The 24,333-nt window shown below is 45.8% G+C and overlaps 2 protein-coding genes across 9 annotated transcripts in view; both read right to left on the bottom strand.

Annotated features, from left to right (window-relative positions):
* The window catches only part of col23a1b (collagen type XXIII alpha 1 chain b), a 64,989-nt gene extending 50,864 nt beyond the window's left edge, over positions 1-14,125 (bottom strand). For all 7 annotated transcript variants that reach the window (XM_028982717.1, XM_028982721.1, XM_028982723.1 and 4 more), the window contains exons 1-2: positions 13,733-14,125; positions 12,195-12,264 (exon numbers count right to left, since the gene is read on the bottom strand). In XM_028982717.1, the coding sequence (XP_028838550.1) occupies positions 12,195-12,264; positions 13,733-13,996 (334 nt within the window). In that variant the 5' untranslated portion in view covers positions 13,997-14,125. The remainder of the gene's footprint in view (positions 1-12,194; positions 12,265-13,732) is intronic.
* A 467-nt stretch (positions 14,126-14,592) lies between these two features.
* Positions 14,593-20,219, bottom strand: clk4b (CDC-like kinase 4b). 2 transcript variants are annotated; one of them, XM_028983074.1, is made up of 13 exons: positions 20,067-20,219; positions 19,121-19,278; positions 17,887-18,106; positions 17,296-17,386; positions 16,937-17,003; positions 16,649-16,765; positions 16,391-16,557; positions 16,194-16,288; positions 15,995-16,124; positions 15,357-15,439; positions 15,200-15,279; positions 15,014-15,104; positions 14,593-14,915 (listed from the first exon to the last, which is right to left on the bottom strand). In XM_028983074.1, exons 2-13 carry the CDS (start codon positions 19,276-19,278, stop codon positions 14,769-14,771), a joined length of 1,446 nt encoding a protein of 481 aa, XP_028838907.1. In that variant the 5' UTR covers positions 20,067-20,219; the 3' UTR covers positions 14,593-14,768. The 2 variants fall into 2 exon arrangements, with proteins under 2 accessions (XP_028838907.1, XP_028838908.1); XM_028983075.1 differs by lacking the exons at positions 17,296-17,386; positions 19,121-19,278; positions 20,067-20,219 and having other exon boundaries at positions 17,887-18,016.
* Between the last annotated feature and the right edge of the window lie 4,114 nt (positions 20,220-24,333).

Here is a 24,333-nt window from a genome sequence, read left to right as displayed (position 1 = left end):
TAGTAGTTTATGAAAAATATTGCTTCGGCCTATTTATGTAGGGTTTCATGATTCTTGATTAAATCGGGATGGAATTTACTTTTTTGAGGACTGAAACCCCCATTAGTGCATCTTTTTTTTTTAATTTAACTATCGGTTTACAGCGCTTCAAAGTGTCACAAAAGAAACAAGGCAACACGATCATGACCATCATGCCAATCTGTCATGCACTGAAATGCAAATATTAGCAGCTAGTAGTTATTAGCCGATAGTGACATTAGCATTCTGTTTTGCCTCCTAATAAAACAATGACGTTAATGTGAGGGCCACAAAAGCTTTATCAGTCCTTCACAGAAAATGTGAATTAATAGGATAATAAAATTATTATTATTAAAGTATTTTCTTTTTTTCAGAAATGGATTTAAAATCATGACAATCACATAGCCGGACTTGTGGTGTCGCAACGGTTAGCATCGTGAATTGGTGAATCTGGTCCGCAGGTGTGCATGTGTGAGTGGATCATGTGTGCTTGTGTGTGCTCCCTGTGGATGGCCTCCGGCAGTCGCGTTCCCGCTGAGGAATAAGCATTTTCCGAGCGTCAGTGAGTGAGTGACTGATCACAAAACGATGCTCCACTTGGACCGCATGAGTTGGCGCTGGTCTAGGTTCTGACTGAGCTGAGCAGCAAATTGAGACGGCGTTATGTACTCAGTTAAACATGCTGCCACACTCTAATGCTTCACGTATCAATAAATCCAGGCTTGCCTGGAGCGATCGTTTATTGTTCTCCGGGAAATAAAAGCCCATTCAAGGTGTAGCAGCGGGGAATTGTTTTTTTCCAAATGTGTGTGCTTGAGTATGTGTGCAGGGGCATTGTATTGGCTTTGGCTTACTGACAGATGGGCTGTTGATGGACTGGAATGTCCCGCTGTCCACTTCCAAGCAGAGCGGGCTGATGCATACCCAACAGGTCAAAGAAATCACACATCACCATTCTACCTTCTACAGCGGCATGTGTTCCTCCCCCTGGAAAAGCCGAACCACCTGAGGCCACCGGGCCGCCAGATAACAACCAAACTGCAGGACGTTGCACTCCGTTGCAAAACGTCCCCCTGGTTCTGTTTTCTTGACCCCCACTTGACTCCGCATGGGCAGCGTTCCCCAGTGACAGGGGAAGTGTTAGGAGAGATAACACACTGCGGTGCAGGAGATGGTGTGTTAGATGTGGGCATTGCGTTTCTCTTCAGACGAGCCTCGCTGCAGGGTACTGCACCCAATCAGGTCGTTTACATCTCCTAGGCAAAGCGCCCACTCCAGGCCGTAAAGTCGAGGGTATCTCATGATGGCTACACAAACACTGAGGCGTCTCGGCCCTCGGAGAGGCTAGCGCCACTCTTTAGTGCGGGCTGAGCGCTTTACGAGAAGATCAAAGCCAGCGATGGAACCAGAGAACACGGGACGAGCCAGTCTCGCTGGAAACAATGTGTCTTTCATTATGGAATCTGTCGTAACTGTTAGACATGATTTGATGTAGCGGACGGGCGGTTACAAGTTGACCGTGACAGGCCGTCAAACACTCAAGAGCTCATGACATGAGAATTAAGGACACCTCTGTTCTTCACTTCGTCACTCGGAAAGAGCGGTGAAGCCCTCCACAGGGTGTCGGCATCAATCAGCTCGGTGATAATGAGGAAATTAGACTCGACAAGACCGATGGCCTCAGCGGACGGGGACGGGGATTCGGCCGTCCAGGTTCAGCTCACGGACACCGCTGACGACTTTAAAGCAGGTTCCTCTTCACTGAAGAATTCCGATTCAACAAAAACACTGTTTGCTTTCGTTTCTGGCCCTCCACCTCTGATTTGAGTTGGCCATAGACGGAGCTCGAGGGGCGGGGGGGGGGAGAAGAGAACACAGATGTTTCGTTATAAATTTTCCCGCAGTAAAAACCTGGAGCGGCGAAGGGTTCAAACAGTAGACAGAGCGGACAGCAGCTATTTGATGTGTTTGTTGAGATTGCCAGTCAGAAACTACGCTGTGCTCAGGCATCTCAGGTTCTGAAGACACGCAATGGACCAGCGGAAAGTTCCTCCCGTAAAAAAAAAATATTCAACAACAACAACAAATCCAAAACAGATACACGGACAACATTTAAACCAGAACAAAGCCAGGGACTCTACACAAATGGAAACTACTCCTACAGTCTTTATTTGCAGGGCTTACCTTTCTATATGTTTTGAGAGAAATATATAATATATGGGTGGAATTCGCCTAGTGGGTAACACACTCACCTCAGAACCAGACAACTACAGGTTCAAACCCCACTTACTACCATCGCGTCCCTGAGCAAGACCCTTAACCCTGAGTGTCTCCTTAACCCTGAGTGTTGAATCAACCAACATATTTTCATGCACTTGATATGAAAATCTTTAGAATGACACAAACACAAATCAAGCGAAATGTTAAATTACAAGAAAGCCAATGCAGTGAAGAGCTTGTGTGCTAATCAGAAAATGTGTCTAACAAGTATAGTAATTCACCTAGTATACCTAGTATATACCTAAGTAGCAAACCAGGGAAGAATGTATCTTGGCAGGTTGGTAATGGTAATGTGATATGATTTTGTCAGGCTCCGGTCCGGAAGGGGCTACTCCGGGTCCGCGGTTCGTGCTTGTCCTGTGTTATTATGAATCCTGATTGTTTTCACCTGTGTGCCTGTATAAAGCCGCCCTGTTCGTGTCTGTTCTCCGTCGGGTCGTTGATTGGTGATGTTTCCCGTTGTAATAATTCCCCGCTCCCTGTAATAATTCCCCTGTCTCGTGACATTGTGCGTATGCGTCCTACTTCCTCGCCATGTTCAGCCATCATGACAGCTATGTTTCATTGAAAAAGTGTCACATCATGTGTTTAGGATTTCCAGAAACAAATTGATATAAAAAATAACTGTCTACTAGATCTGTTTCCTGGAGAGGAGGAACTACCTTCCTGAGGAACTAACTTCTAATTTGGTGTAAATTTCTAATTTAAAACCATCCAATCTGGCAACACGGTACATAATCCTGTCTCCTCCCTCTTTCACTGTTTTCCTCTGTTTATTTTAAGCACTTGTTCACAGCGCCATGAGTGGACATGCCAAACGTGATTTCTGTTATGTTATCACTGGACCAGGTCATACGGAGCACTTCTATTCCCATATTCCAATTGGGAAACTAGAAACACATCCAACACATTCCTGCTCCCAGCTCTCCAGATATGTAACTCCAAGAGCCATGTAAACTTTCTACCCTAAAGCTAATTAAAGGGATCCTAGGCCATATTGTATTTAGGTTGAATATTTATTGAAGTTTTTTTTATTACTTTGTTTTAAGGTGGAGAGGATGAGGGCTCAGGTCCAAACACACTTTCAAAGACAACCAATCGTATCTTGAATGTAAATAATAGACCTAAATGCCCAATTAGATTCTCCAAGTGCTTTTGTCTCTGCTATGGGTGAAATAAGAAGAGGAATTCATCTCTGCGTGATTATGCAGAAACTCGTCTTCAAGCAGCAGGGGAAGAAAGGGGCTGTCTGGCCTTGCAGTCGCAAAAGCAGGCCTTATCTGCTCAGCCAATCAGAGAAAGCAACAACAGCACACATAAAGCAATTAGGAGATTGGGATCATCGGAATACAACTGGAGCACGCAACTTCAACTGGAAAACAGTCTGCACAAACACATTTCCACCCCTTTCCAGTCTCCTTTAAAACAACCCCAAGTCCATAATCACATTTTCTTGGAAAACAGATTAAGCTGTTAGCAAAATTGTTGCACATTTTGACTACAGTGAAGAAATTAAGGACAAATTTCATGGGACTCTCAAGTTGGCCTTTTTCTACTTTAGAAAAGTAGAAGTAGAAGCACATCATTCAAATAGCTTGTTAAGAGTGCAGCTACTTCTGACAGTGCAAGCCCCCCTAGTGCAAAAACCCCCCACCCATGACTGTTTTGATGTGATTGGATAATGGCCACTTTAATAAATGGTTTGGTTCCAGAACAGTCGGGCTTTCTGAATTAAATTTTGTGGGTCAAATTGCTCTGGACAGATCGGCTCAGTTATTCATTTTGAGATACAGTTTCAGTAAAGACTCCAAGACATTTGTGTGCTTGTAGCCAGTTTGCCTTTACAGACACACTTACTTACAACCAGTACTGACAGGGACAGTCCCCCTAGAAACACTCAGGGTTAAGTGTTTTGTTTAGGGACAGAATGGTTGTAAGTGACGATTGAACCTGCAACTTTGTGGTCTTCTGGTTCATGAGTGTGTTTCATACTATTTTCCTACTATTCAGCTTCCTAGTGAGCACGGTTTTTCTTGTTCACAAGTATTCACCTCAGTAAGACTTGCTTGTACCACACACAGCACCATTAAAAGCCCACCATCTTTGGTCTGCTTCAGAACTATAAATGCACATCGTTACAATAAGGTTTTTGTTGGCAGGCCGCTTATAAACCCAAGCACAAATATTCCAAGAAGAACGAGCCCACTGTGCAATTAACCCCCATTAATTGTGATGCGCCCATTACTCACGAGCGAAAACAGGGCTAGTGTTAATTATATTAAGCGGCGCGGTTCTGCTGACAGTTGGTGGAACCCTTCCAACACCACAGAGAGAGAAACGTGACCCTGGTGAACTCTGAATTCAGGAAGCCGGGCTCCGACCGCTCCAAGGTACAGTTACACACCACACAGCGCCGACATACTGCCAGAGGTAAAGTCATGTTTGAAGTTCCATAGTGATGAGGCATGGCATGCTGCCACGCAGATGGAGGATACAACACACACACACACACACACACACACATACTGAAACACTGATTTCTCAAGCTGGCTGGAAACATTTGGAGATTTGCAATTTAGATTGGGTCTGACAGCAGTTCACTGTTCCACACACACACACACACACACACACACACCAACAGTGTGTTGTCTGACTGGCCCACCTCAGCCATCACATCTCACGGTGGATTTAAGGAAAAGCCTTGGCAGAAAGGCATTCAGATTCCTCAACACCAAGATTACAGGTCCACAGAGTAGAATATGAATAATCACTGTACAAAACAACGACAGAAGCACCGAGTGTCCCCCCTGCACGCGACTGAACATAGCAAATTAGCCAAACCACAACGGGCGTCGCCAGAGCATGCAAAATGACACAAAAAGCGCCACCTCCTCGGAGGACCACACAGTTCACTCCAGCTTTCCTTCTAGCAGGTGTCGAGGCTTCTTCTGTGACGGACGGGTGTTCGACATAAACACAAACTCCGGAGATGACAACCAGACTTCTGATTATCCTCCAATCAAGCGACTCACTAACAACGTAATTAGAATCGTAAGACTTGGCAAAGTATCTTCAAATATTTTACTGCAACAGAGTTGTTATAGTTACAGAAGTTCAAAAAAATCATGAAACAGTCTAATATATATTTATATCGTCACGTTACTTGTCAGGAGCATACACAGGTACAGGTGCATGTGGGTGAAATGCGATCATGTGCCATCATGTGCTAACTGTTCGTTTAGTTTAATTAGGTAGTTTTTAGGTAGGTTAATTTCCCTCAACATATTTCATTATGATGCGTTTCATGAACGTTACGCTGTTCACCCCAACACCAGAACTTAAATTCCAGCAGACCTGGAGAATGTGCTTCTCCTACAGTATCCATCCTCAGGGTAAGAGATTGGATCTTGAATTAGGGAAAGCGCCTTTGATGTACCCAGAGAAGCACAGAAACACACAAACAAATGTGCACAGAAACACACACACACACATAAGGGGACAAATGAGGACAAGTAGTTCCCTTTTCGCCTTTTTTCCTTGTACAGTATTCTGAAGTGATGCGGACACACAGACATCCCAGCGAGAGAGGGAGAGTCATCTCCGCTCAGTCAACCGCAGGCCCGTAACGAGCGTTTTAACGCGAGGTTAACAAATTAATACGGCAACGGCGCTGCCAAGCCCGACACAAACAACATTTATAAGCGAGGACAACTCTGCAGCACCAGCATTCTGCACATCCATTAAAAAAAAAAACGTGAAGGGCCGTAAATCACCCGACGCACAATTAACCCGGATTTAGAGGTGCGGAATTTTGTAAACTTGCGTATAAAATATGTATACGGGAGGGGTGTTTTGCGCGGACGATGGTTGATTCCATAATTAGATGGATAATTAAATGAAGTGGCAGGGCCACTTCAGGCGGCCTGCTGAATATAAACAGCCAGGCATGGTTGCAATAAACTCCCGACGGCCCTCCTCAGGAAGCACGACACGGCGACGTCATGCGCGGCGCCGCTATCAGCGTGCACGTGCACGCACGAGGCATGAGACGGGGGGGGACATCTCTCTCCGCATCTCACGCCATTAACGGCTCCGAACGATCGCCCGTTGTCTGGGGGGGGATAATCGAACTTAGCATACCATAATTGCTTCCATGCTCCCTGCCATCGGAGAGAGTAAAAGGCCTCACATATCATTCATGTGAAATTGTGAAACGCCGCCGCCGCCGAGCGAGGCCGAGGGATTTTACAGCCGAGCTGAAGAAAGGCCAAATGCCCTCCCACAAACTACGCACAGATGCTTCCAATAAGGGCGCGCTGCAGCGCCATACTGATATTATTTGCTGTTTTTATATAGATTTCGATGGACCAGATATGCACTGGCTGCGTTTTGCCGCTCCGAGCTACTTCTGAACAATGGCGACTGCGTGTGACTTGGCTGCTGCCTAATTGCGGAGCGCCGGAGGTGACCGCAACGCCCCCCCTCCCCCGCAAACGGCAACTCGCCGAAATACATCAACACCCGGCCGTCGTGCAGGACGCTGATGACAACGCAATCGATGTTCCCTTTTTTTCTCCAGCAGCGTTTCAGCACGTTGCCGCCCGCCATTTTTTTAAGCAGCTCTGACACCAGCGAATATCTGACGAGGCATGAAACCGCGAATGCCGTGGACCCGCGGGTCGGATTTCTCACCCATTCCATCCCGAGCTGATATATTTTTACGATTTCTGCACTAGTTGCCGTTGTTGTTTTTTTTCGTAACCATTCGCTGGTCGTGAGGCCTTTACAAAGCAGACATGCCCCATACAGGCGGCTTCTGGAGGAAGTATTAAACCTCACAGCCCCCTCCATGGGAAGGCCTATAAAACAGGGATTAATGCATTTTAGAAGCACGTTTATCCGGGAAGATCAGCAATGCTCCCGAGGCTGCTCTCTGACCTCACAGGCGGACGTGTCCATAACTAGCTTTATATCCCATAGTGCCCTGGGGCCCGGGCTCCGTGCAGGGGAGCAGCTATGCGGACCCTCTCCCTCTCTCCCTCTCGCTTTATCACCCCCCCGTAGATATACATAGAGCCCTGGTTAAGGAGCGCGCGTTCCGAAGCACATCCACGGTATTACAACAATATTAAAGGGTGTTCTGTTTCAGCCGTCCCACTCCGTCCCTGGCCGAGCTGGAAACAGATTTAAGAGGAGAACACAAGACTGTCCACACACCACGAGCGCACAGGGGACCCCTCCGGGCTCACACACACTCACTCATTACTCAGCCATGACATGAGGAATAAGGTGATAATGGGTATTTTTAACAGCCAGATGAAAGGGTGAAACGTGCTACGTCCGCGGTGATGGATTCTTGCGGGCGGGCCAGCCGTATTTCAACTCGTCTGCTCGCCGGAGTCACGCTCTCGCCCTTTTTCATTTTTATTGGGTCTTCCTTACAGATGCACTAATGCCCGCACACCGTTACCATTATTGTACTTTAAGGGCATGCATATCCAAACCTCGAGCCTAACCTTCACAGCCCAAAAAAAATTCCAGGTAGCAGATTATTATGCAGAGAGTTTTGGCCCAGACTACGGGATTAAGAGGTTCTAAAAGTCCTTTTTGTCATTATGGCTGCAATGCCCCCGCGTTTCCTCTGCAAATTACAATAACAACACAAAACTCCAGCATGTCCTACTGACTGAAGGGCGAAAGAAAACATTGTGAACAGCCAGGAGACCACCAGCACTGCTCGCCAGACTATAAGTGCCTCTCTTTCGCTGCAATACTTTCTGCGGTTCGGGTTAAACCATTCTCGGCCTTTATCTGCAATCTTGCATTAACCAACCCGACCTCGCCGGATTATCTCAGAGTGACGAGTGCAGTTGCTTAGATTACGCTATGATGTTGTTACGGATGACGTCTTTACCGTCTCGAGGTTCGGGGAGAGAGAGGCGGCTTCTTGAGTGGGCTGCTGGCGAAGACGCCGGTCAATTAGTGGCCTTTGTTGAGCCCATTAGTTCATGTTCTCTCACTCTCCAAGCTCTCTGCTCGAGAGCGTTCATTCAACGGACCCCATTCAGAGCGAACGGAGCCAACATGCAACAGCTAAACAAGCTCTTGAGCGAATCAAAAGGCTCAGACCTGGCGCCAAAATCCCCGTTCCGGTTCTTAGACTCTGAAAACCCCAAGAACCGGGGTGTAATTGGGAAATTGTTTGGCTCGGCTTCAGTAAATAGGGAAATGCTTCATTGTGCGTGCCGTCGTAAGCGTTCACCTCTTCAGCTCGTTTGCTTTAAGTTGAGAGGACTGGTTCTCCTCGTGTCCCTGGAGCCCTAAGAATTACGGCCCATTTAGAAGCTGAAACTATTATTACGGTCCCAACTGTGATCGCTGCCAAACGCTTCCATTCTCAAGTAACGGTGGCAGCCGATTGTCCCCAATATCCTCTAATCCCACATCCAGATCCAGCCATTCTCAAACCCATAATCTGTGTAAAGGCTTTTTGCCGAAATAATGAATGCGTCCATAGTACTTACACGCAATATAAACACCTATGAATATTAGCGAGTCTTCGGGGGACCGCGCTTACGAGGTAATTAAATGTAAGACACCAGAGGCTCGCCGACTAAAAATTAAAACTAGTTCCCCCCGCGGCTTTTCCAGAAGTCTGCGCATACTGTAAATTACACACATCCCCTCGCTGTTTTAAATGCTACCGACCTCGTCTGGATTTCGGGGGCTAGTAAAACGAGCCCCCAAGGCCCGAGTTGGGTTCGGGCGCGATTCTCATAGTCTCATGGCTATAGCAGATGTGGGACAGAATCCCCCCGTCCCGAAAAAAAGGGTGTGAAACTGCGGGAATTTGAGGGTGCCGATCGTCGCTACGGAGCCTGGGGGTTCCGTTTGGCCGCGCCTTGTAAACGCTGGCCTTCACGCGCAGCCATGTCCATTTCACGTTCGGCCGTTTGCAGATAATGGCTCCACCAGCTGACTTCATCCACCTGAGATCAGATGTAAAGATGTAAGTGCAACGTTAACAGCAACCACCTGATCCCCACAGGCATGAAAGTATCATATGCAGCTGGAGATTGGAGCACAAAGAATAGCCCCCCCTCCACGTCCCAAAAAAAAATTCATCATTTGCAAATCTACTAGTCCAGAGAACCCCCTACACTTAATGAAATAAATATTCTCCTGTTTATGCAGCCGTGCCCTAACCTGCACGGAATTAGCTTTTATATAGTTATGCGTGCCGTATTGCTCTTGGGAGTGCATTTGAATATCAAACGTGGGAAAGATCCTGGCCTTCTCCACGAACGTCTCTTACAATATTACAAATTTATAATAAACACAGTGTTTGTATTTTGTGTGACCTCGCGCTTTTCACTGGCAATAAATGCACATGTGGTGTAACTCAAACCGGGGGTCTTTTTATGAAAATGTAAATAATGCACAAGAGGGAATGCTAGAATGTTCCGCTTCTCACACATGTTGTGCTCGGAGGACTAGAAACCATTGCATGTAACAAATCCGATGCACTCATCAAACGATAATTAAGTGTTTATATTTATGAATGAGAAGCTTTAGATTACGTGATCTTTTCCGGCTTTGGTTGCTAACCAAGCTCCTTCTGTGCTCAGTCGGATCATGTTGTGACCATTAAAGCACCACGAATGAGTCAGACTGAGGTTTCTGGTAAAATCAGCGGGGTCTGAAACGAACAAGTTGTGAGAGACGGGCACTACCAGCAACTCAACCGTGAACTGGGTCGTTTCTCAGAAAAGGACCAATGTGGGGTGTGATTTCGCAGAGTGGCCCTATCACAAATTAAAATCTGCACATTCCTTTTCAAGGTGTCAATCCAAGAAAACCCTATCCCCACGGATAAAGCATGATACTTTTCCTGTCTATCTGACATGGTCATACTGACTGGCTAGACATGCCTGGTGACTAAGATTGTAATCACATCCTTCTCCTCCAGAATAAAAGTCTCATGTGGGAAAAACACACAGAAAAGGCCCACGTTTGATTTACGAAAGGATGGGCAGTAATTATGCGGAAAAGTAAGAGAACACGTCACGTGTGTCATATTTTATTTAGGTAGTGAAATATCTATTTCTTTGCCCTGAACACCGGTCTAAAAAACTGTGCCCACAAAACCTAACACTCCCTGGCGAGGGAAGAAATGATTTGGCCTTTGATCCCCTATAACCCAACCAGACCGCCAAGGGAGTATCTTTAATAGTAACACATGCTTGGTGTTTTTGGATGGATCTCATTAAAACCCCAAAAAAAAAAAAAAAAAACTGAAAGCATTGAAAACCCAAAAAACGTGAACTTAATCTAAACGCTAATGTCCCCTGGGTCTGGGGACTAAACATACAAACGTTTTTTTGGCAGCCGAGCACAGGCCGGGCCAGGAGACAGAGTGCCTGGGTGAGTTAAAATGCCCCGAAATCATCGTGATGCTTGTAAATCGTGCCACACATAATCCCCCCCCCCCCTACACAGCCGTTCGGAGGGCAGCCCCGGTGCTCCCCTCCGGGCAGAGCGAGAGCCGGCCAGAAGAGGAGACATGAAAGGGGTTGAAAACGTGCGCAAGTCCAGGTTAAACGCTCTTGCTTTCTCCACTTTCTCCACTTTCACTCACTTACACCCCCTTCTCACTCTTGTCATGCGCTATGGGCAGTACGGCCGCACCGCTGAACGGCTCTTCTGCAGAGAAGAAGCACATCTCGGACTTTATGGCTTCCACATGTAGCGGGGCGGCGGGAGAAACGTCCGGAGAAAAGCGCCGCGTTTGTGGTTCGGGGACGCAGGACCCTGCGCCGCACGTCGCTGCAGTAATGTGTGCCGCGGCCTCTGGAACCGGAGCCGCCAAATTGAGGGCTTACGAATTTCGGCGAAATAGCATTAGATAAACCGGGCGAAAATGAAAGTGAGTGTAAGTGTTGTCAGTCTGCATTAAACGGGGGGAAGTAGCTATGAGCGATGACACGGCTTGAAAAAGGAGACAGAACTAATCCCTCTGACTGCCAGATGTAAATCGTCAAATTATAATCTGCGGCTCGAGTCGAAGCGACGGGCCGTTACCGGCAAAACGTTTCACCATGGGCCTCGGTGATTAAACGCATCCTTTACATTACAGGCACGATTTTAATCACTGCAAAACAGAAAATATGTTTGTCACATGTATTTAGCGAATATTCCATGCAATACTGCGATCGTCCTGCATTATCGGCTGAGCCCTACGGAGGACGCGGCCTACGGCACGTGCTGAGCCTTAAGCCTTGTTAAATGGGATGTAACGTGGCGTACGGAGCATCACCCGGTCTCGTGCGGCCTCCCTTAAAACTGTTTCAATAGCGCGAGAAAAAGGGTGCGGCCATGAGACCGGGTCCATATTCGTGGCTGCATATTCATAAATATCCAACAAGTTAGTTTTGATATCAAACGTTTAGTGCTTTTTTTTTAAGGTTTAATTTTGGCTGAGTAGTGAAAGTGAACTGATTGTCATTGTGAAACACTGCAGCGAAGCACACGATGACACAACGAAATGTGTCCTCTGCTTTTAACCATCACCCTTGGTGAGCAGTGGGCAGCCATGACAGGCGCCCGGGGAGCAGTGTGTGGGGACGGTGCTTTGCTCAGTGGCACCTTGGCAGATCGGCAACCTTCTGATTACGGGGCCGCTTCCTTAACCGCTAGGCCACCACTGAGTAGCGTCCTCTCAGTCCATCAGAGGTGAAGTGACACCTAAGCATTCTGGTTATATGCTGGTTATATGCTAAATTCATTCAGCAGGCAGAATCTTGCACTCTTAACATGTTGGTGGACGCAGGACACGGCCAGCGCGTGGAGAGGTGGTTCGGGGCTTCGGACCCATGTTTGGCTACGGCTGCACAGACCTGGTGGACAGGAGCACTCGTGCGCTGCCTCCCTCGCTGTGCGAAGTTTGGGCTCCACGGCCTGAAGCTTCTGTGAAGGTAAAGAGAGACACAGACACCACATTCAATTCACTGGTCCTCAGAAAATGTGGCTCTTCATTAAACTGCAGTAGCACAAGTGAAGTGAAAGCGATTGTCATTGCGAAACACTGCAGCACAGCACATGGTGACACAGTGAAAGGTGTCTTCTGCTTTTAACCGTCACCCTTGGCGAGCAGTGGGCAGCCATGACAGGCGCCCGGGGAGCAGTGTGTGGGGACGGTGCTTTGCTCAGTGGCACTGGGAGATTCAAACGGCAACCTTCCGATTGCGGGACTGCTTCCTTACCCGCAAGGCCACCACTGCCTACTTCACTAGTGTGGGGGGGCCAGCGGCTCATAATATACATTTTATTTATTACGGGCGGATGCAGTTGATATTGAATGCCAATCACACAATGCGCTGATAAATTGGGGCAGTGGTGGCCTAGCGTCTAAGGAAGTGGCCCCATAGTCAGAAGGTTGCCGGTTCGAATCCCGATCTGCCAAGGTGCCACTGAGCAAAGCACCGTCCCTGCACACTGCTCCCCGGGCGCCTGTCATGGCTGCCCACTGCTCACCAAGGGTGATGGGTTAAATGCAGAGGACAAATTTCACTGTGTGCACCGTGTGCTGTGCTGCTGTGTATCACATGTGACAATCACTTCACTTTCATCACAATCATAACCTTTTTCCTGGTGGTAGTAGCCTAGTGGGTAAGACACTTGCCTGTGAACCAGGAAACCCAGGTTCAAATCCCACTTACTACCATTGTGTCCCTGAGCAAGACACTTAACCCTAAGTTGCTCCAGGGGGACTGTCCCTGTAACTACTGATTGTAAGTCGCTCTGGATAAGGGTGTCTGATAAATGCTGTATATGTGAACCACTAGAGGGAGCCCCCGAACTACCAGTTTGAGAACCATGGAACTGGGAGACCCATGAAGCCACAGGTTCAAATCCCACCTGTGACTTTTGTTTTCCCAAAGCAGGGGTGAGCGTCTCTGTAATTACTTACAGAAAGTCATTTGGTTAAGAGCCTCAGCTAAATGAAATGTAAGTGTAAATTACATTTATTTAATTGAAATGTAATTCATTTAAAATGATTCCGTATTTATGGGTTTATAATAAATTGGTAATAATACAAGTTGCCTGTCTTTAATTTTCACAAATATTCTTGCCTAGTAAATGATAAAAATGAACTAATTTAATTCCACAGATGATTCGTTTAACAAAAGTAAACTTCAGTAAAATGTCATACACGATAAAGAATCGTCATTTTAATAAAGTAAATATCTAGATGGCAACCAGAAGGTCAGATATCAGAACAGCTCCATGTGTGACATGACTCGCCGTGGAAAGCCGCGCGTCCACGGCGCGCCACGGGTGACTCCAGGACGTCGCGGCCACGTGGGCGCTGTCACGGTCAGCTTGCGAGATGCTGTAAAGGTCGGCCGTGACACGGACACGGGGTGACCCTCACCTCTTGTAAAAGTCGCTCGACGGCGTCCAGCAGCGCGGGAGCAGGGGCGCTCGGCGCGGAGGGCGCGGGACGCAGCAGGGACGTGCGCTCCATCTCCAGAACCTGCACCCGCTGCTCCAGGTGGGACGTCTTGAAATTCGCCAGGAGGCAAAACGCGAGGGAACACGCCGAGATCGCGAAGCAGAGGACCGTCGGGAAGCCCCCCCGACAGCGCTTCTTCCCCGTCCCCGTGTCCCCTTGCGACTTTCTCTCCGCCGTGTCCATCCTGAGAGGCTCTCGGCGCAGCTCCGGTCTGTCTCTCGGTCCCGTCAGACGCGCTCGGCGGCCGTGCTGGAAACGCTCTGGCTCGGGCGCACGGGGCGCGCAGGTTAAATCGTTTCCTCCAGACGCGCACTGAAGCCCGGGGCCAAACGCAGGGCCACTCAGCTTCCTGCCATGCCGCGGCGCAGCCAATAGAGAGCAATTGATGAACACGTGACGACATTTTCATGCCCAGCGCTCACTGTGGGGGGGTGGACACCACCAAAGACCACATACAAGCCTGAAGGCTGACAGTCACTTTAATAAACAAGAACATGGAATTATTTTTTCTTTTAGTTTAAAATAAGGACCACCTCCAATTGATCTACTATACAATTCATGTAAAGAACATATGGCATTCGCGTACTTTGCGTCTTCATAATGCAGAGTGCGCCTCCACACTGCCGCCCAGCGGACAAACTGAGGAACTACTAATTCACATGGATAAAATTGGCATCGAAAGACGCTTCATAATACCTTATTGGAAATAGATTCATTCTACACACTTGAGAAAATTAAACATTATTGCAATTCAGGAAAGAAACGCACTTCACACAAACTGATATCAAACTCATGTTTTATTGTTAATAAAGACAGCCACATAAAAGGTCTTCAGTTACATGAGAAATAAATAAGCACCGGGTGAACAAACTGACAAGTCTCTTAGCAGACTGATACAGTCTGGGAAGGTTTCTCTCCACTGGAGTACGAATGGAGAATGTTGATGAGCGTAAGCTCACTTTTTCCTCTCTTTCAAGGGGTCAAAAAAGGGATGTCTGATTGCTTCCTCGAGGGTCATCCTTTTGGATGGGTCAAATTCCATCATCTTCTGAATCAGGTCGAAAAGCTGATCGTGGTCAGAGCTCTTAGCAGACATGTATTGCTGAGTAAGAGAACAAAATGATTTTAAGTCACGGCAGACATGATGTATACATGTATGCTTACAGAAAGGGCCTTACTAAAAACAGAAAAGGACTGTACCTTAAGGGGCTTGCAGTGCTTCCGCACATATCTGCCAGACGCGCTGTGTTCATCCCAGTCCAAGCGGTCGTGGTGCACAAAACGACGCTTCCTAAAGAGACAAAACAGCACAGCAAAAATAATGAATGAAAAAGAAAACGTGCTATTGGACTGCACAACACCACTGAGTCAAACCAAAAGACCTACCTGGTTTTCTGAAGCATGTGTCCAGGAATTGGTCCCAGCACACGCTCCATCATAGCTAAATGCTCTTTACTGTCATGAGTCTGACAGAGAAAACTATGGTTAAGTACATGAAACCACAAATAAATCACTTAGACCCGCACTTAAATGTTATGCCCACCTGAAAGAGAGTCAGGCCCAGGTAATACTCAATCAAAATGCAGCCCAGACTCCAGACGTCACAGGACTGGTTCCAGCCAAGCTCTAAAAGAACAAATCATGATTACTGGGGACAAATGATTCTTCTAAATCGATGCATGGCGATGCAGACGTGGGCGATGCTGCATCGGTCACTACATCATAATGACGTTGCTTGGTGTGAAAACTTCTCGAAGTACTGCCGGTAATTACTGGAGAAGCAGGGGAAGCAGGGTGTCCAGAGACATGACAACACGGCATTATCGACCAACCGGGAGTTTTGAAAAACGCGCCTATTTTTTTGACCCGCGGCAAGCGTGACTAACCGCACGGCGAGCATAGCGCATGCTGCGTTCTGTCTGAAAGCAGCTTTAGATTTGCTCCAATGGGTCCACGGACGTCTGAATTTAGGAGTTTTTCTGCAGTAAATCAAAGAGTCCACAATGGTGAACGACACCTTAACTCTTAGATTTGAAAAAATAATGTGAAGTTTATTTTAAAACAATATTTATGGGGTGCACAGTGATGCGTCAAAAATCCGAGGTGTTGATAATCGTAATCAAATTGTAAGACGGATCGAGGTTCACAGGGATCCTAGAAAGATTTCTTGGGAAAACTCACCTAGTATAACCTCTGGTGCCCTGTAATGTCGTGTGGATACAACAGAGGTGTGGTGCTCATGGTCATAGGTTGCGTTTCCAAAGTCAACAACCTTGACATCCAGGTTTTTCAGTGTCCTCTCATCCCGTTTCTGTAACAAGAAAACGTGTGACAATGTTCCCCCACGGTTATTCGTGACATTTCAGTTACGTATACTCACCATTTTGGCATTGTACTCCATGTCATACTCGGAGTTCACAAACAGAATGTTTTCAGGCTTCAGGTCTGTGTGAGTTAGCTTATTCTGATGAACATCTAAAAAAAATTAGAGACATTTATGTAACAAATGCATACAAATTAAAATTTCATAAAGTTTCACACTGCGTGTGTGTGTGTGTGTGTGTGTAATGTACTCACAAAGGACTGCTTTGCAGATTTGGTATGCCATGTGTCTGATCTGGTCCACAGTGAAAGGCAAAAAGCCGTTCTCCTTCAGGAAGTCAAAGGTGCTAAGTCCCAGCAGCTCAAACACTATGCAGATGTGTCCGTGGTAATTAAACCAATCCAACATCCTCACACAGGAACTAGGAGCAGGCAAGAGGATGATTAAGCACAAAAGCCACATGGTCTCACTTACGCACTGCTTTCACGCACAAAGAAGCGGACGGGACTCACCATTTCTTAAACTCGTCCTGAGAATTCAGATGCTCAAGCACCTCCACCTCTGACAGGGCTGCCTCTCGGTAGCGCTCGAGGTTTTTTATGATCTTCAGAGCAACTCGTGTACCATCACTGAAACATTCAAAAGCCACAAACAGAGTTGTGACCGATCCTCAAAGTCCAAAAGAACAATGGTCCAGTACTGGCACAGTACATGGCATTTGAATACAAAATTATTAATATTTGTGCAGTTGTACAAGCCTTTACAGAGACATTGGATCATTTTGATTTAATTGCACTTACTTTGAATGGTCAATGCACTCCACTACTTTTCCAAAGGCTCCTTCTCCCAAAGTGCAAACTATTTCATCTATGCAGGGGGACGAGAAGGTGGCAGTTAGCACCAAAAGAAGAAGAGCCATGTAGTACAACATGTAGTACAACTACTGATCCAATCTAAGTAATTCACATTAAAAATAAGAGTAATTATATGATACAACTGCCTAATAAAGTTCAAGAAATATGAAAATGAATTCAAAAACATTTAATTGTAGAGTAAAAATCCAACCCCAGAAACTAACCTACGCTGCAAATCCTCCCACCACAATAACATGAAACAAACAAAAGAAGAAAAGACATAGAGAAAGGTATGTGTTCTATACATCTTGCTCTTAGCATGTGTCCATTGTGATAGACCAGGTGACCCTCCTCATCATCCTCAATACTTCTGGTTCTCTTCCTGCGCTGGCTCCTCTGAAGAGTGGGGGGGCCATCAACACCACCATCATCACCACCATCATACACCCGCCAGAATCAGGCCAGAACGCGCCAATCATTCATTCAGCGAGGGGGAGGTTGACCGCAGAGGTAGGCATTCGGCCCATTCAGAAACCCGCATCAGGGCCACGGCAGCGGCAATTTCAAATTCATCCCCGAGAAAGGCCCAGGGCCAACATAGTGTGTGTTACAGAAGAAAAACATGGCAACATTTTCAGACAAAAAGACTTACGGCACTGCAGATCTTAAAAAGAGACTAAACAAGTAATAATAAAAATACTAAAAATCAACTAAAAATCAACAATTTTACAGTCTTCACATACTTACATGACTAATGGCCAAATTTCCAGGCAGTTACTTACATTACACTGAATTAACTTTACTAATGTAGTTATATATCATTTTTAAATGCAAAATCAAAACCCAACAGTAACCTATATCACTGCTTTACACATCGACAACAGAAAGGGCCCTACCGATTCGGAGCGATGGCTACGATGCCGGGAGCGCCGGCGCCCATGGCTGCTCCTGTGGCTGCGGCCGCTCTGCCCACTGCGCCCAGAGGACTTGCTGTAGTGATGCCAGTCCCTGTCTCGACTCCGGCCTCCATTTCTCACCCTGTAACAGTCACGCTCCAGGCTGGGCTCATACACCAACCTTCTCTCCCTGCCATCCATCTTCCTGGGGACGTGACACCTGCAGGACAGAACGTACAAGTTAAGTGGGACACTCTTTAATGGCACAAAATAGTTTTTTTATTCGCTCACACCGAGTTCTGACAGGTGCTAGAATAAAAGTCCCCACCCTGAAACGCTACCTTACTCCTGAAGTGAGCTATTATTGGACAGGAGGGGAAAAATATAAACACACACACAAACACATAGATACACCCTGAAAGAATGCGGGCTCTCACACTGACGATACATACCCAGCGTGCTAAGAGTAGATGCAATGCTCCACCACATTGGTGCTGATGGCATAATAAATCAACAGGGAGGATGCCCCGCTTCAACATGCAGCCATTATGAGCCTCTCTTTCGGAGAACCATTACTATTATGTTACTTAACTGATACAGAGACAAGTTGTCTTGAACAGGGGTGTCAAAAGTCGCGGTGCGTGGGCCACATCCCGCAAGATCACTTTATATAGATATTATGGATTTACATAGATTATATGGATATATGATGCACTGATATCAAACCACAGATCCAATAATGCAGTGCTTCAGTTGCCTTGTCGGACGCAATCTTTACACAGCTGAATCTGTAGAGGAGCATTTTCCACGTCAATTGCTAACGGTTTGTGATATTCTTTTCTCATGCTTCAGTCACCAGAGCGCCGTGTTGAACATAAAAGTGATCACTGCATTATGGGTTTTGGAGTTTGCGTGTTACCGGGGCAAAATAATAGTATATATAAAGTTGGGCTGAGATTTTTGACACCGTCTAGAAGATCTACTGTTCAGGAAGATCTTCAGGATTTCAGGGGGTTTTCCCCCTCCCGTTTTTGCTCCAATGACAGAATGCAATCCAAAGATCAGTGTTACGAAACAGTCGCAGATCAGAAACGTGTCAGAAGTAGCCAGATATACAACCCTTAACAAATCAATGGCAATAATGTAATCACACAGTGCTTATGTGCTATAACGCTATGGACGACATGCAAATATTTTTCAATAAGAGACAGTTAAATAGTGAGAAATTTCGCACCGTTCGTACGTCCTGTAGTGGTGGTACCTCCGGGATCTCCGGTCTCTGTCGCTGCTGCGGGAGCTGCGCCGCGGCCGCTTGCGAACTTCCACCTTCTCCTCCAGGCTGTACTCCGAAATCCACCCGTCGGGGGAGCGCATCCGTTTCGAGCGACGCATCTGTCGCACGGAAATAGAAGAAAAGATGCGATCTCGTTATCGTAAAAACAAGGGCGCGACAGGGAAAGCCAATCCCTGCGCATTTCTTAACACAGCGGCCGTAAAACCCAAGCCAGCCGCGGTGACACCAATCCGCCCCGCTGGCCCTTCACCCCGGGGACGCGGCCAAACGGCCTTCCGGCGGGACGCCTGCCACCGAGCGCAAATCTTGGTGATACGTATGAAAATGAAGCAACTATTTAAAACCATACAAACCCGCTTGGTCTCAATTTTAAATAGATAAGATATATTTAATATCTCTAAATGAATAATAATACAGTAACCATTTCCAGAATTTAAAATGTAATAGACACACACACACACACACATACACACACACACACACACACACATATACATATATATATATATATATATATATATATATATATATATATAGAGAGAGAGAGAGAGAGAGAGAGACAGAAAAGCTTTACTGGGGATTGCGGGCGATTATGAAAAGAAAAAACAGACAATAGGTTAGGTTAGCTTAGCATACATATTGCCAACATTCGACGAAAAACACATTTAAAAAGAAATGTTTTCGGTCCAACGTTGGCTTAAAGGACCACGTTTTACACAGGTCTAAGTAGCATCGAAAGGATATATAGACAAAAAATGTTTTTTAATCAACGCGCCCGTTTTGTCACACCCTAAACTAAAGCTAGCGGCTAACCTGCTGTCGGGTATCCTCGTTTAATACTTTTTTTTTTTAATTGATATATCAAAAAAAGAGCCGGGATCCTCACCTCGAACCACGGGTATTCGGTGTCTATGAAGGAAGACACAAAACTCTACAAATGACTTATTTCGCTCTGGTGTTTACACGGCGTCCGTCTCGACTTTTCCACCTAAAATGGCGCTTTTCCGTATGCGGCTCTTCCTGCTTCTTCTACCGAGGAACTGTCACGTGGCGCCGCGTTGACACTGCGCTCTAACGCCCCCTTGTGTACGGGGCAAATAAAGCAGAAACAAACGCCAGACTAGAACACCTTTTCTGTTCTTGTTTGTTTCAAGATGTTTGTTTCATACCAAGAAATGTTGCTGACAAATATTCCATGTGCTTGACTAATGTTACCGTGGACGAAAGTCAGCAGCTGATTACAAAATAGGGCAATACATTCTTGTGAATACTCTGTAGACTAAATTTCCCTGTGTGTCATGCATGTGGGATAAGACATTAATTAGGGTTTGAGGTTGTGTGGGGTGTTGCTAGTGGAATACCTATGCAATCCACTAGGGCAAATGGAAGTTAATAGAATTGTACAGTGCCATGACGTGTTGCAATTTCCAGATCGCAAAAAGAGAACATGTCTGAAGAAAAAAGGACATCTGGTCACCCTGCAGCACAGCACACGGAGACACAACGAAATGTGTCCTCTGCATTTAACCATCACCCTTAGTGAGCAGTGGGCAGCCATGACAGGCACCCGGGAAGCAGTGTGTGGGGACGGTGCTTTGCTCAGTGGCACCTCAGTGGTACCTTGGCGGATCGGGATTCAAACCTGCAAACTTCCGATTATGGGGTAGCTTCCTTAATCGCTAGGCCACCACTGCTCTGGCCATTTTCTGAACTAAATACACATAACTTCTTCATTACTAAAAAACGAATTCTTTTTTATGGTTGTTCTCCTGGCTGTACTTTAGTTGTTTTTTTTAATAGATGCTGCTGCTGTTGTCCAGAGAAATGCACATCGGTGCTTCTTATCCATATCTGATCTTCATACCTGTATAGCTAGACATAAATCAAGGAATGCTTCTCAACAGTTATATTCCACCACAAGCCATATTATAAGAACCTTATATTTAAAAAAAACTGAAGTACAGCCAGTAGAAGTTATGTGTATTTAGATCAGAAAATACTACCTTCAATAATTAGGTATAATACAAGTTTAGTCCATCCAAGATTTTCTAAGAATGACCTTGTTGTTTGTCCTGATAAATAGTCAATTATTAAAATCCGGATACCACATGGTGTTCAATCAGACAACAACGTGTAACATTTCAGAATCAATATCCCAGCTGAAGTAACTAGATTTACACAGAAATGCAATGTGTAGACAATTACAGGTGCAGATTGTAGGTGGTAGGTGGTAGTAGCCTAGTGGGTAAGACACTTGCCTGTGAACCCGGGTTCAAATCCCACTTACTACCATTGTGTCCCTGAGCAAGACACTTAACCTTAAGTTGCTCCAGGTGGACTGTCCCTGTAACTACTGATTGTAAGTCGCTCTGGATAAGGGCGTCTGATAAATACTGTAAATGTAAATGTAAATGTAGATAGTTACAAAAAACACATCGTTGTGATGCACAGCAGGCACAGCACTTGGTGATCCTCTGCATTTAATCCGTCACCCTTAGTGAGCAGTGAGCAGCCATGAGGCGCCCGGGGAGCAGTGTGTGGGGACGGTTCTTTGCTCAGTGGCACCTTGGCGGTTCAAGACTGGAACCTCCGGATTACGGGTCCGATTCCTTAACCACTAGGCTTAATGACTTGAATGTCATTATTCTGTGAAGTAATTATGAATACACAAGTAGCACTACAGTCTTACCTAAAAATCTGGTATGCAGAACGAATATGTGAGGCTTGGACATCCGGCCTATAATTGGACGCGTTTTTTGGACCTTTACCTTTTTCCATACCAAGGGGAGCCAGCCAGTCTGTCACACTTTATTATACATTTCCAAAAGTACCCCTAGTGCTAAGGGTAGCGTGTCTGCCAACATGCCATGAAACATATCACATTTCTCCACGTAGGTGTGAATCCAACATGCACTACTGTTTTAGAACAAGTACATGAGGGCCTTTACGACTGAAAAAGCATTCCAAATCACCACATGCCTTGTGCTATGCTCTTGAAACTGTGCCGTTTCATTTAATCATTGATGTTTTTTCATGTCTTTGTTTATTTGAATTAGTTTCGAGTTCTGTTACAGAATCACAACAAACTGGTAATAATAATGTATTGTTTAATTTTTTTCGTACACCAAATTCCTAGTGAATACCTTCTAATCATGACCCAATTGTTATATTTTTATAAACAAATGTTAAAATTCATCTCTAAGACCTTGGTTCTCAAACTGTGTTATGCTCCCTCTAGTTAGGCTCCTCTTACCATTAATATTCACAGCCACTGCAGTGCAGATATTATTGTTAAAATCCTCTGTGAAGTACCGTTAATATTCTGACTTGATGAGAGTTTAAATGGACAGCGGATGAAAGGAAAAAATAATAAATAATGTGAGTATAAAATTCCCACCCGTGTACATTAGATACACACTACTGCACTAGTCGTGATGAGCCAGATATTTTCAGAGGCGGTACCCAGTGGTGCACGCAAAGCACACAACGCTGATGCATTTTCATACAAACGTATCCCTTAAATAAAGCTCAGACAGCGATAAGGAATTGTATTGACACCATCGTGTGAAAAAAATGTGATGTTACCTCAAGGGCATGACTTTTAACAAACCTTATAATCTTAAAACAACTGATGTTCTGGTGTATTACAGCTGCAAAATAAACATTTTATACGGGCCTATGGCAGACAGGCTAGAAATTACTGTGTGTTTAGCACTTTGTCACATTAACAAATAGTCAGGTGCCAGGCCTACATGCCTTCATCCCAGGACTCGTGGTCAGGTCATAATTTCTCTGGCAGTGACCTATGTTTACAGCTGTCATGTAGATTTGCTAATCTTAGCTTTTAGTGTGGGCCTGAGCGCATAGCTGAAGTACAGCCACAAGAGATCTGGTGTTCCCAGGATGAAAGCAAAATGCCAATTCTTCCAGCACAAGCAAATTATACCCATTTATTACACACATATTGCCACGTGAACCAACCTAAAAGATGCAGGGGTCCGTTGAAGTATTTTGTCGCTTGCAGTCCTGTGTTGTTATCTGTAGGGGGCAGAATCAACATGGTCCTGTGTTGAGTAAAGAAAAGTGGGATCCACGACGTGGAAATGGGCGAAACCGAAACCTTAACGTGTAGCGCTGCAGTCAGAGGACGTCTGCACCCTTTTCAGAAAGGAACGACTTCACTCCTCTGCACCAGAGTCCCCTCAACCCAGTTCAATTTCACTAAGGAGATGGACACAGAGCGGGGCACTAAGAAAATGAGAGGCGGAGGGTGATGTGACTCCTCTCATTTTCCGGAGAGCCTTCTTTATGCCCGAGAACGGTGGGAGACAGGTGTATTGACACGAAGGGAGCTGAAAGCTCTCAGTGGTAATTGCAATTTGCCGCGTTGTGGTTACATCAGTGAACTGAATCAGCCACTTTCACACAGCAAAGATTGGGGGCAAAAGCAGAGAAAGCTACACCGAGCCTTATTAGATGCTGAACAAAGAAAACAAACGTTGGATTCTCTGTGACACATGCTAGTGCATTTTTAATATTTCTAATGGTCATAGTGTTACCAGTGATTGTGCAAACAGTACCAACTTCTGAAAGTATCTTCCTTAATACACTAAGCACCACAGGGGTGATGGTCTTGAAATGGGAATGAAATTATGAAAACACATTGAGATGCAGCAGCAAGTTCTCAAGAGAATCATGCATATTTTTTTTTTGTATTATATTCAATTGCACTGGCTGGCTAGGCCGACTGAGTAAAGGGAACCTTCAGTGACAAGAAGAACGACTTTTGGTTGATTTATCATTGTATACACAAACACCATTTTCAGCAAGTCTCACTGGGAGCTAATGGCAAAAGCAAAAGAGCAAATATTGACAGGCTCCAACAACGGACAATTGATCAAAAAGGCTTGAGATGGAGTTGCACGCCACATTAATCTCCACTAGGCCGAACCGGAATTATGATTCATAGCAACAGAGATTTAATCAGGCATCGACAGAGCTAAGAAGTATACATATACTGGCCAATCTTTCGGAGTTGGAGCCCCATCTCGTCACGGGTAGATTGATGATTGTGGACTCTGTGCCTCATGCTTTTCTACTGTAACTCTGAATGGCAATGGCGGAGTGCGCTGTGGAGGACTGTCGCTCCGGCC

This window comes from Denticeps clupeoides, chromosome 6 (assembly GCF_900700375.1).
Source record: "Denticeps clupeoides chromosome 6, fDenClu1.1, whole genome shotgun sequence".
Taxonomy (NCBI): domain Eukaryota; kingdom Metazoa; phylum Chordata; class Actinopteri; order Clupeiformes; family Denticipitidae; genus Denticeps; species Denticeps clupeoides.
This window is presented reverse-complemented; position numbering and strand designations above follow the sequence as displayed.

Bases quoted from the DNA above. Each gene is read 5' to 3' on its own strand.
- clk4b (XM_028983074.1), bottom strand. From the start codon at position 19,278: ATGCGTCGCTCGAAACGGATGCGCTCCCCCGACGGGTGGATTTCGGAG. The intron at 16,766-16,936 runs GTAAGTGCAATT...TGAATGTTTCAG, and splicing joins GAGTGCATTGACCATTCAAA to TGATGGTACACGAGTTGCTC. The intron at 14,916-15,013 runs GTACAGTCCTTT...TCTCTTACTCAG, and splicing joins AGCACTGCAAGCCCCTTAAG to CAATACATGTCTGCTAAGAG.